The following is a 12,610-nucleotide window of genomic DNA, read 5'->3' as shown; positions in this document are numbered from 1 at the left end:
GGGCAAATAAATAAGTAATTATGAGCACTTGCTTCATGCCAGGCACAGAGCTGGGTCACTTTTGTCAACAAAGGGACCCTGATCTGGTCCCTCGCCAGACTGGACTGCCCTCCCAGTCACTGCAGATTCAGGTCCTAACCATCCACACGATCCAATTCGGAAAGCCCCCTTTAGCGACAGGTTCCCGGGTGCCCGATGGGAAGTGCAGTCTGCCTCTGACGGACTCTCTGGACTTGACCTTTCCCCCTCCTCAAGGCCCTGTCTCGCTTTTCAGCCTGTGTCCTGGCTCTGTCCATACCTTTTTCCCCCTTTAGACCTTGACCCTGGCAGACGGCATCCACTCCCTTGTAAAATCACCCATTCCTGGGCCCCTCCTGGGGACATTCTTGTTTGAGGGCTCTGACGTGGAAGCCCTGCAACTGTATTATTTTAAAGTTGGCCAGGTGACTGGTTCCCTGGGTTCCCCGGGTTCGGCCACATGACTGGTTCCCTGGCCGGGTTTGGAAGCGGCTGTCCGGGAGCAGCCACAGGGTACCGGGTCTAGCGTGGCCATCCTCTGGGAATCGGTGACTCCCCGCCACCATTGGTCTGGTCACCTCCTGCGGCCCCATCAGCCCTCAGCTTGAGCGACACATCCTGCCACCCGTCCCTGCCCCCTCCACACCCATGACAGTCCCTTCGCTTTACACCCTTCGAGCGACTCTGCAGGTCTGGCTCATGGCTACATCCTCCGCATCATGAGATGAGCACATTAATAACCCTGGATTCGTATCACAGCCTCGGATCCCTAGGGAGTCCTCCCCGGCAGGACTCAGAGACTCAGAACAACGGAGTCAGGGCCCAGGAATCTGCATTCCAACCCGCCTCCCAGCTGAGGCTGATGCAGGCGGAAGGCTGCCCCCACCACGGTCCTCCCCCGTCACGTCCTGGGCCCCCTGTCTGAGCAAACAGCCGCCTTAGGGGAGCAGGGAGAAGCCCCCACGCTGCGGGGGCTGCTTTGCTGCGGGAGGGTAAGTCGGAAGGCGACCTGCGGACCCACGGTGACATCTCCTCCCCGCGGCTCTTCTTTTCCCCCCCAGGCCCTCTTCACGGTTCCCAGGCCTGCTTGGGCCTCGCTGCCGGCTCTGCCTTCCGGGGTGTATGACGTGCCCACCCAGGGCCGGGGTCCTCTGATGCCGAAGGTGAGTCTCGGCTGGGGCCCTGCCCCACGCGTGACGCCCGCCCCGCACACAGACGGCCTTCCGCGTCCCCGCAGGCGCCACCGCCTCCCCTACCTGCAGGCTCCGAGGCGGGCCAGTGCCGGTTCACGGCTCCTCCCCGGGCTCGGGCTCGTGGGGACAGTCGCCGGGCCTCCGCCTCCCAGGAGGCTCCCCCGCCCCCACTTCCGGTCCGGCTCTTGCGCCAGTTCCGGTGTGACCACCTGTGGCTCCTGGACGACGCTCGCTCCCTCCGCCGTGACAGCTGCCGGAGCACGGGCAGGGCCGCGGGGCGCCAGGGCGCGGAGGCGCCGGCCTGGGCACGGAAGTCTTAGATAAGGACCCGTGTGCAGGACTCGCTTCCCTCACCTCACCTCACCCTGGCCCTCTCCACCCTCACTCCTTTTTTAATGTTTATTTATTTTTGAAAGAGAGACAGAGCACAATCGGGGGAGGGGCAGAGAGAGAGGGAGACAGAATCCCCAGCGGGCTCCAGGCTCCGAGCTGTCAGCACAGTTGCGGGACTCGAACTCACGAACCGTAAGATCATGACCGGCGCTGAAGTCCGACGCTCAACCGACTGACCTCCCCCCCCAGGCACCCCACGAAGTCCCAATTTCCCCTTAATGTCAAGTCTGAGGGTAACTTGCAGAACTAAACGAGCCACCGGTGTTAAGCCGGGCAACCACAGATCATTCTCTCTATAGTTTGTCCCCATCTTCGAAGGAGAAGGAGATCTTTTTAAAGCGCAAAGCCGGTTGTTGAACACATAACCAGTAAACCTCCACCTTGCGAGCATCACACCGGAAGCCCCAGAGTCTTCCGTGGTTGGTGTTTTCATTTGGAAAAAGCCCTGGAGTGGGCAGAGTCGGGGGTATACGTCCATCGGGAGGGAAAAATCCAAGTCATCCTTTCCGTCTTTCCCCAGGAGCCAGAGAAGCAGCAGTTGTACGACGTACCCGCCAGCCCCAAAAGGGCAGGACTTGGGCCCCTGGCCAGCCAACTGGGTGTAAGTACGGTGAGGCGCAGAGATTCGTGGCTAAGAAAATGCGAGCATCCTCCAGGACGTTCCACCAGCCTGCTCAAAATTAGGACTGCAAGTTCCTCACAGCAGAACGTATTTCATTTGAACCCCTTGATGGCAGTGATGTCCAGGGACAGGGTGAACGCTGTGCCTCGGGCGAGTCCTCCAGCGTCTCTGTGCCTCAGTTTCTTATGACAGACAGCCTCTCCCGAGATGCTCCCCTCACCCCTCCCTACTTCCCGTCTGGCTCTTGCTCCTTTGTGAGCAATTGTGAGAATTGAGGTATTCCGGCAGGGGAACCTACCACAGTGCTTGGCACGGAGCAAAAGCTCAGTAGGTCTTAGTTAAATGCTTATTATTATATATCTCACAGATGTATTAAAGTAGGTTTTTATTTATTGGACAGATGCGTTAATTTGAAAATCTGGAACTTGTGTTCACCATTGAATTCTGTCACATGTATACAGTGGATATACATATACTCAAGGTTATTGGGGAAGGTCTTATAAAATAAGGGCCATCTCTGCAGGGTCATGAGGGGATGCATAGGAGTTTGTTAGAAGGAAAGGAAAGGTTTGGGAGGGCTTTTAGAACAGGACTGGTGTGGGCAAAATGAAATGTAGTGGACTAAGGGAGCACTCTGAGTCAACAGCCTGGGTGACTGGACCCACAGGCATGGTGCAGAGGCTCAAAGGCAGGTACAACCAGATTAGAAAGGGCCTTGAGCAAAACTGGCAATGGGGAGCCCCTGAAGAGGCTTGAGTTGGGGAGTTCCGATTTTTAAGAAGCACAGTTCCCAGCACTTAGTAGGTCCTCAGTGTAACACACGTTTGTCAAAGGAGTGGCTCACACCCTCTCTTTATTGCTACTAACCTGGGCAATATCGTTTGGTTCTCCCCAGGGGCAGAGTGCTCCCCTGACGTCAGCGATCACCTTGAGGCACGGCGGCTACAACACGTTACCGAGCCCTCAGAAATCCGAATGGATTTATGACACGCCAGTATCTCCAGAAAAAGCTAATACGAGAAATGCGTCTCTAAGCAGCTTCGTGGGAAGATCAGCGCCCCACACTCCCCCCACGTATACGTACGGCATCCACTGTCCTCCAGATAGCAGAGCAAGATCCCTCGATCCACACCTGCATAAAAATGTGCCCATGCAGAAAAAACTCAGCCTTCCAGAAATTCCTACCTATAAATGTCTGGCCCCGAGGGACACGTTTCCCTTGGACGAAGGTGTCGGCTACAAGGTTCCCTCCAGCTTTCTGATTCCCCAGGGGGAACAGCAGAACACCAAGCCAAACATTTATGACATCCCTAAAGCAACGCCGAGCGGCCCTCGGGCCCAGAACGAGCTGGGGAGAGCGGATGGGGCTTCAGAGAATGGCACGGACCGTGGCTCCTCGTGGCTCTCCAGACAGCCGCCTTCCCTGTCTCCGGAACCGGACAGCCTGTCTGTTTCCAGTTCCGACAGCAGAGCCAGCATTGTCTCCTCCTGCTCCTCCACGTCCACGGACTCCTCATCCAGCGCCTGCTCAGAGGAGTCAGGAAGGGAGCTGTGCTTGGACCTGGACTTGGCCAGAGAGACAGTGGCGGCTCTGCAGCACAAGGTGGCCAGCTCTGTCGCAAGCCTGATGCTCTTTGTCAGCAGGAAGTGGAGGTTCCGAGACTACCTGGAGGCCAACATCAGTGGCATCCGCAGGGCCGCCGACCATGTGGAGGAGTCTTTGAGGGCATTCCTGGATTTTGCCCGTGCGGTCCGTGGGACCGCCTGCAACCTCAGTGACACCAACCTTCAGGCCAGAATTAGGGACCAGCTGCAGACAATCTCCAACTGCTACCAAGTCCTGCTTGGAACAAAGGAGAGCTTGGATGGCTGCAATTGGTCCTTGGAAGTCCTTGTGATGGACAAAATCCAAAACAGCCCAGATGACCTCGAGAGATTTGTCATGGCGGCGCGGATGGTTCCGGAAGACGTCAAGAGGTTTGCCTCCATTGTCATTGCCAACGGAAAGCTCCTTTTCAGGCAGAACTGTGAAAAGGAAGATACCTTGCAAATGACCCCAAATGCACAATTTAAGTTTGCAGAATACACCCAGCTTCCCCAAAGAGAAACAGAATCATATCAAAGAAGCGCTCCTTTTAGTAAACAGAAGGAAGAGGAACAGTCCCCTGAAATACTAAAGAAAAACGGGACGAATATCTGTGAACAGGTGAGTTCAGAGTGACAGAACACAAGGAGCTCTTCAAGTTTTATCTGGAGCGGTCACCCATCAGCTAGATGCTGAGGGTCCTTCAATAATTGTTAGCTACGGTTCAGTAATCATGTATTGAATGATGATACTCTTTCGATAATTTCTGAGAGGCATTGGTTCCACTTTCCAGAAAAGAAAATTCATGAAAGTACCGTTCTAGATGAAATCTTATTAAGAAGTAAGATAAGCATTTTAATATTAAGGCAGATAGGACGTCTTCCGGAAATGTGGTATCTTGCTGTTTATCTCTAACACTAGGGTTAGAAAGGACTTTGAAACCCTTTTGAAATCTGTTCTTTGAGCACATTTTTTAATCTCACCACTGAATTTCCTTGCATTTTTGAAAGCTGTAGATTTAATCATCGTCTCTGTGTTTCTTAGAAACAGAAGAGGAAGCGTAAACACTCTTCTGAATCATGTATGTTCTTAGCAGCCTCCAGCCTGCACTTACTGTTACAAATACTGGGCTTCGTGAATTCAGACACTATAGAGAAAGAGCCTTTGGCTCAAGGATTGTGAGTCTCAAGGGCAGCAGGTAACCTGGGGGCTGTGTCAACATGACTTGGCCCCTTTCTGCCCCAATCTTGTGTGATATTCTGTCAAAATGCCTGGTGGTTGGCAGAAGAGCTTTAACACATTCTAGAGAAGATAGAAACCTGGGTATTTTTCATTCCCTATTTTTTTAAATGTTTTATTTATTTCTTAGAGAGAGAGAGAAAGAGAGAGAGAGACAGACAGCATGAGCAGGGTCAAAGAGAGAGGGAGACACAGAATCTGAAACAGGCTCCAGACTCTGAGCTAGCTGTCAGCACAGAGCCCGACACGGGGCTTGAACCCACTAACCATGAGATCATGACCTGAGCCGAAGTTGGAGGCTTAACCGGCTGAGCCACCCAGGCGCCCCTCATTCCCTATTTTAAAAGTATAGATATAAAGAGGTATAAAATATGTAAGTATAAATATATATAAATTTTTTTAACTATGTGTCCTTATATCAGGCCATGTTGGTAGGCATAATTCATCCCTTGGTCTTGCAAAGTCTCCTTTGTTGAAAAAAAAACACATCAGGGGGCAAAACTATTAACAAAAATATAAGGAGAAATGCTCAAGTTTTTTTGTAATGTTTATTTATTTTTGAGAGAGAAAGAGCACGAGAGGAGATGGCAGAGAGAGAGAGACACACAGAATCCGAAGCAGGCTCCAGACTCTGAGCTGTCAGCACAGAGCCCAATAGGGCACGGACCCACAAACTGTGAGATCGTGACCTGATGCTTAACCCACCGAGCCACCCAGGCACCCCAAAATGCTCAGATTTTATTTAAATTTTTTAATGTTTGTTTATTTTTGAGAGACAGAGCACGAGTGGGGGAGGGACAGAGAGAGAGGAAGACACGAAATCCGAAGCAGGCTCCAGGCTCTGAGCTGTCAGCACAGACCCAAATGCGAGGCTTGAATTTAAAAACCGTGAGATTATGACCTGAGCCAAAGTCAGCCGCTTAACCAATTCAGCCACCCAAGCACCCCAAAATGCTCACATTTTAAAGTAGACTTAAACACCTCTGAACAGTGTCAAAACCACTCAAGTTGGTAATTAGAAAGGATTTTCCTTTTCAGAAGTTGCCTGATCTAGAAGAGACAGAAAACCCCATCTCAGAACAAAGGTTGGATGAAAACAAAAACTTGGAAGCCCAGGTAAGTGATAGCGCTGACTTGCCAGTGTTTCTGACTCACATGCTTTATACCCAGAGATGCCTCCTGCTGTGAACAAGTCAGTACGATAGCCACGACCCATGACCCCCTTGGGAGTAGATGTGTTTTTTGTGATGGTTTTTCCTATTTGCAGTAGAAGGAGCCTTGGAGATGAACAAGCCCAATGAACCCAGCATGTGGAGCATGATCCTTGAACCATGAGTGACAGTTCTCACTGTCCATCATGGGCGGGACTGATCCAGTGTTGGATACCATGGATACCACGGATACACATTCCCTTCTGTGTTCTCTTTCAAGGCTTCTGATTACAACAGGAAAACCGTTTTTGGTTTGGGGCTTGTCATCAACACCTCTTTGACACTTGATGTTTTTCCTTTTTAAAAAAAACATTCAAAGATGTTATCATTGTGCTTATTTTGTTTTGTTCCTTCCTACCAGTGGCCAATGACAGTGGTTTTCCAGTTACCAATTTGAAAAGTTTCCTTTAAAGTGATAGAAGTGAACCCAGTGGGGATTCCTTTCAAGACAAAGATGAAGCAAGTCAAGGTGCCAACAGCAGGCAAACGGGGACACCTGGGTGGCTCAGTCGGTTAAGCGTCCGACTTCGGCTCAGGTCATGATCTCACGGTTCATGGGTTCGAGCCCCGCATTGGGCTCTGTGCTAACAGCTCAGAGCCTGGAGCCTGTTACAGATTCTGTGTCTCCCTCTCTCTCTGACCCTCCCCTGCTCACACTGTCTCTCTCTCAGAAATAAATAAAACATTAAAAAATAAAAATAAAAATGGAGGCAAACAGGGAATCGCCTGTGCAGGCTGTCTGCGTACCTGAAGCCTGGGGAACAGCAAACTAGACCAGCTCCCTGGCTGGGGGGCCGGGGGGGGGGGGGAGGGGCAAGTGGAAGAGAGAAGGACAGAGATGTCTGACGACATGGACAAGATCATTTGTCATCTCGGGGGCAAACCGGGACAAGAAGCCTAGGCTGAAGTCTGAGACCAGGGTGCCAGCACGGGCACGTCCTGGTGAGGGCGCTCCTCTGACCTCATTGTGTCCTGGCAAGGCAGGGAGCAGAGAAAGGAAGCGAATCCAAGGGCACTAATCCCATCATGGGGCCCCACCCAAATGACCTCATCTAATCCCAGTTGCCTCCCAAGGGCCCATGTCCTACCTACTACCTTCACCTTAGTGGATAGCGTTCCGACATATGAAGTCGGACCCTGACACTGAGTCCTTCCAGCTGTGAGCGTTGAGATCACAGGTGGATGAGCGAGCCTGCAGTTTAATGAAAAGACTGAGACATTCAGGCTTAGCTGACTCAGCCTAGAGTTCCAGATCTTTATTTTGCTAAATGAATGAAGATGGGCAGCCCTTCTCCTTCAGGGAGCATCAATCTCCCCACCTGTAACCTAACAAAGGGGCTTTTGATTGTCCCCTCCAATGGTGGCCACTAAGTGAGAGAATCTTTTGATACTGTCTAAGCTCTGGGAAGACATTGGTTGCATATTTTAGAAACTAAAACTCATGAAAGGAAAACTCTATATGAAACCTTATTAGCAAGTTAGAGAAATATTATAATATTAGGGCAGATAGGTCAGCGTATTTGGATTTCTTCCAGAAATTCTGGAGGGAATCAGGTTTATTGCTGATGCTGGTATTAAGAAGGATTTTTTTAATCCTTTAAAGTTCATTCTTTGAGTAAATTTTTAGATCTCATCAAGTTTTCTTGCATTTAAAAAATTTTTTTAATGTTAATTTTTGAGAGACAGAGTGTGAGTGGGGGAGGGGCAGAGAGAGAGGGAGACACAGAATCTGAACCAGCTCCAGGCTCTGAGCTGTCAGCACAGAGCCCAAGGCGGGGTTCGAACTCACAAACCATAAGATCATGACCTGAGCAGAAGTCAGATGCTTAACCAACTGAGCCACGCAGGCGCCCCCTTGCATTTTTTTACAGTTATAGATTTATTCATTGTCAATGTGGGGTTTTTTTTCTTAATTCATTTATTTAATTTGAGAGAGATGGAGATAGTGCCAGCAGGGAGAGGGGCAAAGAGAGAGGGAGAATCCCAAGCAGGCTCCACACTGTCAGCACAGAGACCGATGCGGGGCTCGAACCCACAGACTGTGGGGTCATGACCTGAGCCAAAGTCGGACGCTTAACCAACTGAGCCACCCAGGTGCCCCTGTCAATTTGCTTCTTAGAATGGACTTCTAGTGGTTTGTTGAGAATATTGAATAAGAGTTTATATATTTAACATGTAAGATTATATATACAATGCAATATATACTATTGCATATATAAATACCATACTTTGTATGTGATACCGCTTTGGAAACATTAATTTGTTAAGCAAATGGCCCGTTGTGGGGCTTCCTACCCAAAACTGTACTTTTGCTTACCCATGTCTATAACATTGAGCAAAACAGGAAAAGGGGGACAGCCACAGCCTGGTGATCAAATCTGCCTCTGATCAATTATTTTCTTCCCTTTTCCAGAACCTTTGCTTTCCCACAACCCAGCCTCTGAGTCAGCAGAGCCCTGAGAAGAGATTCCACCTTTCCGAACACTGCCGGCTCTATTTTGGGGCCCTCTTCAAAGCCATCGGCGTATTTAACAACAGCCTGAGCAACAGCCAGCCCCCCGAGATCTTCATCACGCAGAGCAAGCTGGTCATCATGGTAGGGCAGAAGCTGGTGGACACATTGTGTCAGGAGACCCAGGAGAGGGACGCGCGCAATGACATTCTCTGCGGCAGCAGCTACCTTTGCAGCCTGCTCAAGAACCTCGCGCTGGCCACCAAGAACGCTGTGCTCAAGTACCCCAGCCCGGCAGCCCTGGGGCACCTCCAGGCCGAGGCCCGGAAGCTGGAGCAGCACACTCGGCAATTCAGGGGGGCGCTGGAATGAGCCTCCTTCCTCCTCCTTCTCCCCGTTAACCTCCTAGCTTCAGCTTTGCCAGTTCACATCCGTGCAGCTCTGTCCTGCGGAAAAAGCCAGCTGGGGGACACAGTGACGGGCAGAAACAGCCACGGTGGCCAAAGCTGGTACTATCAAGTAGCTAAGCAACCCCAGGACATTGACTTATCCCACAGAGAGCCAGGTATTAAGTAAGGACCTCGATAAGGTTTTAGCATAACATGTGGGGTCAGTGTACCAAGTGACGTTGTAGAAACCAATTTTCTGTTGGCTGAATGTCTGTCTGTCTTAAAGTCATTCATTCAACACTTATTTATTGGGCATGTACTATATGTCAGATTCTAGGTGCTGGGCATATAGCAGAGAATCAGAGCCCTTGACCTCAGGGAGCTTACAATCTAGTGGGGAGAGGGACACATGATGGAGAAATACATATACAATGTATCAGGTGCTAGGGAGAAAATAAAAGAGGAGAGACTTATTTTCAAATGATCAATTTCTATCGCATCCGTTAACAAATGTTCTGTTTTTCATTTTGGACTGACTTAATTCTGTAAGCTTTGGTACAAATCAGGTATTTGCCTCTTACACTATGTATATATTTGCTTTAACCAAGCTAAAGAGTGCATGTTATATTCACAACATGACATGTTCTGTTCGGTTCCTTATTTATTTTGTATGTAATAGGTACTGTGTTGATAAATTCAGCAGACTCAATTAGAAAAGGCTTATACTGCAACAGTCTCAAATCTGTTACCATTTAGAATGTTACGTAAATATAACCATGAATCAGAACATCCTTTGCAGCAACCCTTTCCTTGGAAGAGTCGTTGATCCATGTCATCCAGGCTCTGGTACCAAAGCAAAGCCTCCAACATTTACTTCTCTTATTCACATGCTTCTCCCCAAAGTGTGCAGGGAGCCGCTGTAGAGGCCAAGTGCTCGTGCACAAGGCTAGCACGGGAAACGCAAAGCTGTCCCTCGTGGTAGTACAGGCAGGAGGTGTGGCGTGGACAGGACCCCCACTGCTGGGCGCAGATCTGAAAGTGGTGCAGAGAGCTCCTCTTAAATCAAACCACCTCCTCTTCCTCTCCTTGCAGCTGGGGCTTCAGCTCATGTTGCTATGGTTACAGCATCTCCACCTCAAGCGAAGGTCCGCATCTCCCCCTGCACATCTCAGCCACTAAATGCCTGTTGTAGCCTGGAAACAGCATCCCCAGCCTGGAAGTCACCTAAAATGTCACCAGATCCAGTTCCTGTCTGCTGCTCTGCACGTGGTCAGCACTTCTAGAGTGTTGGCTGCTGGAAGGCTGGTTATTTTCACCCAGTTACTCTTAGGGTCCCTGAAGGAGGATTGCATCTTTGTGGGGCTTTCTGGGTTCTCTACACTAGAACAGAGAGGCCCCATTCTTTGAACAGCTGTGATCTGTATCAGTTAGAACTCTTTCCTTTGGAAGCCATCAAAAACCATATCCAATCTTTCTTAAGCAATAAAGGAAATTTATTGACTCAAGTATCTTAAAGTAGCCCAGGGGCAGACTGGCTTCAAGGCTGGCTGGTGTGGGCGCCCGGTTTCTCAGTGCCACTTACTCTATGTTAACGTTCATGATTGCAAGGTGGCTTCCCAGGTTATGTCCTTGGTTTGTAGCCAAAGGAGGAGAAAGTGGTTTGATTCTGCTTGGGCTGGCTTAGAGCAGGTGCCTGCCTCTAAAACCCACGACAATCAGGGCATGGAATACGCAGGCTGACCTAGATGGGATTCACCCACATGTACACACACACGCACACACACACATGCTCCCATGTGTCCAGAGAGAGGGAAAAGAATAGCTCTCCCAAGAACCATCACATGTCTGAGATCCCCCTGCTTTTAATTAACAAGTTAGTCTGTCAGTTTCATGGATGCTGAGAGAAGACACAGGCTCTGGCATCAGAGGTGATGTCTGGGGTCCCCAAAATCACCCCCAAGTCCAATGTTTCGCTAGGAGGAATTCCAAGACAGCATTATGTTGGCAGTCGTGGCTACAACCCGTTGCAGTGAAAGGAGCCAGCAAAGGAAAAGGCTCAGAGAGTGCGGAACGAAGGACACCAGGCTCAAGTGGCCAACAGTCCTGTCCCCGTGATCACACAGGACACTTCTCACTCCCCCAGCAACAAGTTGTGACAGCACACGTGCGATGCTGCCAGCCAGGAAAGCTCACGAGAGATTCACACCCAGGGGTTCTGCGGTCAGCAGCCTCTCCACCGCATTTCCCCCAAACCCCAGGCTCCCAGAAGGAAAGCACGTGTGCAGCAGAAAGTACACTCTTTGTATGAACAGTTTAGGCAGATTGACCCGTTCCTATCAACTCTGGGGATGGTAGGGACCCTCCTCAAATGCAAGTTTTTATAAACAATCGAAGGCCAATCTCACAAGCCAGCCTTTCTAAGGATACGATTCGGGTGGGCTATGTCACCTCTTCTGCACACAAAGGAGTTTCCTCATAGCATCGCAAGCAGTGTGTGCTTCACCTTTATTTCTTCCCACCTTACCCCAAGTCCAGGGGCAAAGCAAAGGAGGGTGCAGGTGATTGTGTCAAAGCCAAAGAACTCTGAGCGTAGGCAATCCCGGTCTTTTATAACGGCCTCTGCACAAACCTGGCCAAGTTTTGCCTCAGAGGGAAACATTACCTTTATTCTACCGGGCAGCAGACAAGGCTCTCTTTCTGCTCTGGAGGGAGACGTTACCTCTCTCTTCCAAGGGTGTTGGCTAAAAACCACCGAGAAGAGGTAATCCGGAACAAAATGTCGTCAGTGCCTCTGCTCAGAGGACATACAGAAACGCAAGAGAGCCTGGAAAGCTGTGTCCCAACGGGGGCCCCGACCCAAGTCAGGAATGTGGTTGGAAGAAGGAGGGGTGGTGCAGGGAGGCACCAATGGGCGTTTATGCCGGCGGGCAAGAATATTTTTGCACAATAGTAAAAACAGCAGTATGTATTTATTAAATGATTACTACATTCCAGATCCTGTTCTAATGCTTTAGATGTTTTAATTCATTCAGTCCTTCATAAGTGAGAGGCTTTAACAGCGTAATCAACAGATCCCCGTTGCTTACACAATTCTACAGACATATGTGTCCACAAGCAGAGAAACATACATGGTTGAGGCGCCTGGGTGACTCAGTCAGTTGAGCATCTGACTCTTGACTTCAGCTCAGGTCATGATCCCAGGGTCATGGGATTAAACCCCGCATTGGGCTCAATGCTGAGCATGGAGCCTGCTTAGAATTCTCTCTCTCTCTCTCTCTCTCTCTCTCTCTGCCTCTTTCCCCTGTTCTCTCTCCTCTAAAATAATAAATAAATAGAAATTTAAATGCATATGGAGATATATTTGTCTATTTTTGTCTGTATATGTGTGTATATAAACATACATAAATACATAATATGTATATATGTATTTACATACATATATAAATATATGTTGCTATATTTTTATATTTTATATAATTTATATATTTATATATATCTATATATATAT

The 12,610-nt window shown here is 49.5% G+C and overlaps 1 protein-coding gene across 3 annotated transcripts in view; it reads left to right on the top strand.

Moving 5' to 3' along the window:
- The window catches only part of CASS4 (Cas scaffold protein family member 4), a 33,847-nt gene extending 23,148 nt beyond the window's left edge, over positions 1-10,699 (top strand). For 2 of the 3 annotated variants that reach the window (XM_077778288.1, XM_077778287.1), the window contains exons 4-8: positions 1,080-1,181; positions 2,125-2,205; positions 3,122-4,432; positions 6,089-6,166; positions 8,675-10,698. In XM_077778288.1, coding sequence (XP_077634414.1) covers positions 1,080-1,181; positions 2,125-2,205; positions 3,122-4,432; positions 6,089-6,166; positions 8,675-9,085 — 1,983 coding nt within the window. In that variant the 3' untranslated portion in view covers positions 9,086-10,698. Of the gene's footprint in view, positions 1-1,079; positions 1,182-2,124; positions 2,206-3,121; positions 4,433-6,088; positions 6,167-8,674 lie in introns of all 3 variants that reach the window. The other variant, XM_077778289.1, reaches the window with a different exon arrangement.
- The last annotated feature ends 1,911 nt before the right edge of the window (positions 10,700-12,610 follow it).

Source organism: Crocuta crocuta, unplaced genomic scaffold (genome assembly GCF_008692635.1).
Source record: "Crocuta crocuta isolate KB4526 unplaced genomic scaffold, BGI_CrCroc_1.0 scaffold27, whole genome shotgun sequence".
In the NCBI taxonomy this organism is placed as follows: domain Eukaryota; kingdom Metazoa; phylum Chordata; class Mammalia; order Carnivora; family Hyaenidae; genus Crocuta; species Crocuta crocuta.
Note: the sequence above shows the minus strand (reverse complement) of the source record. Positions and strands in the feature narration are given on the sequence as shown.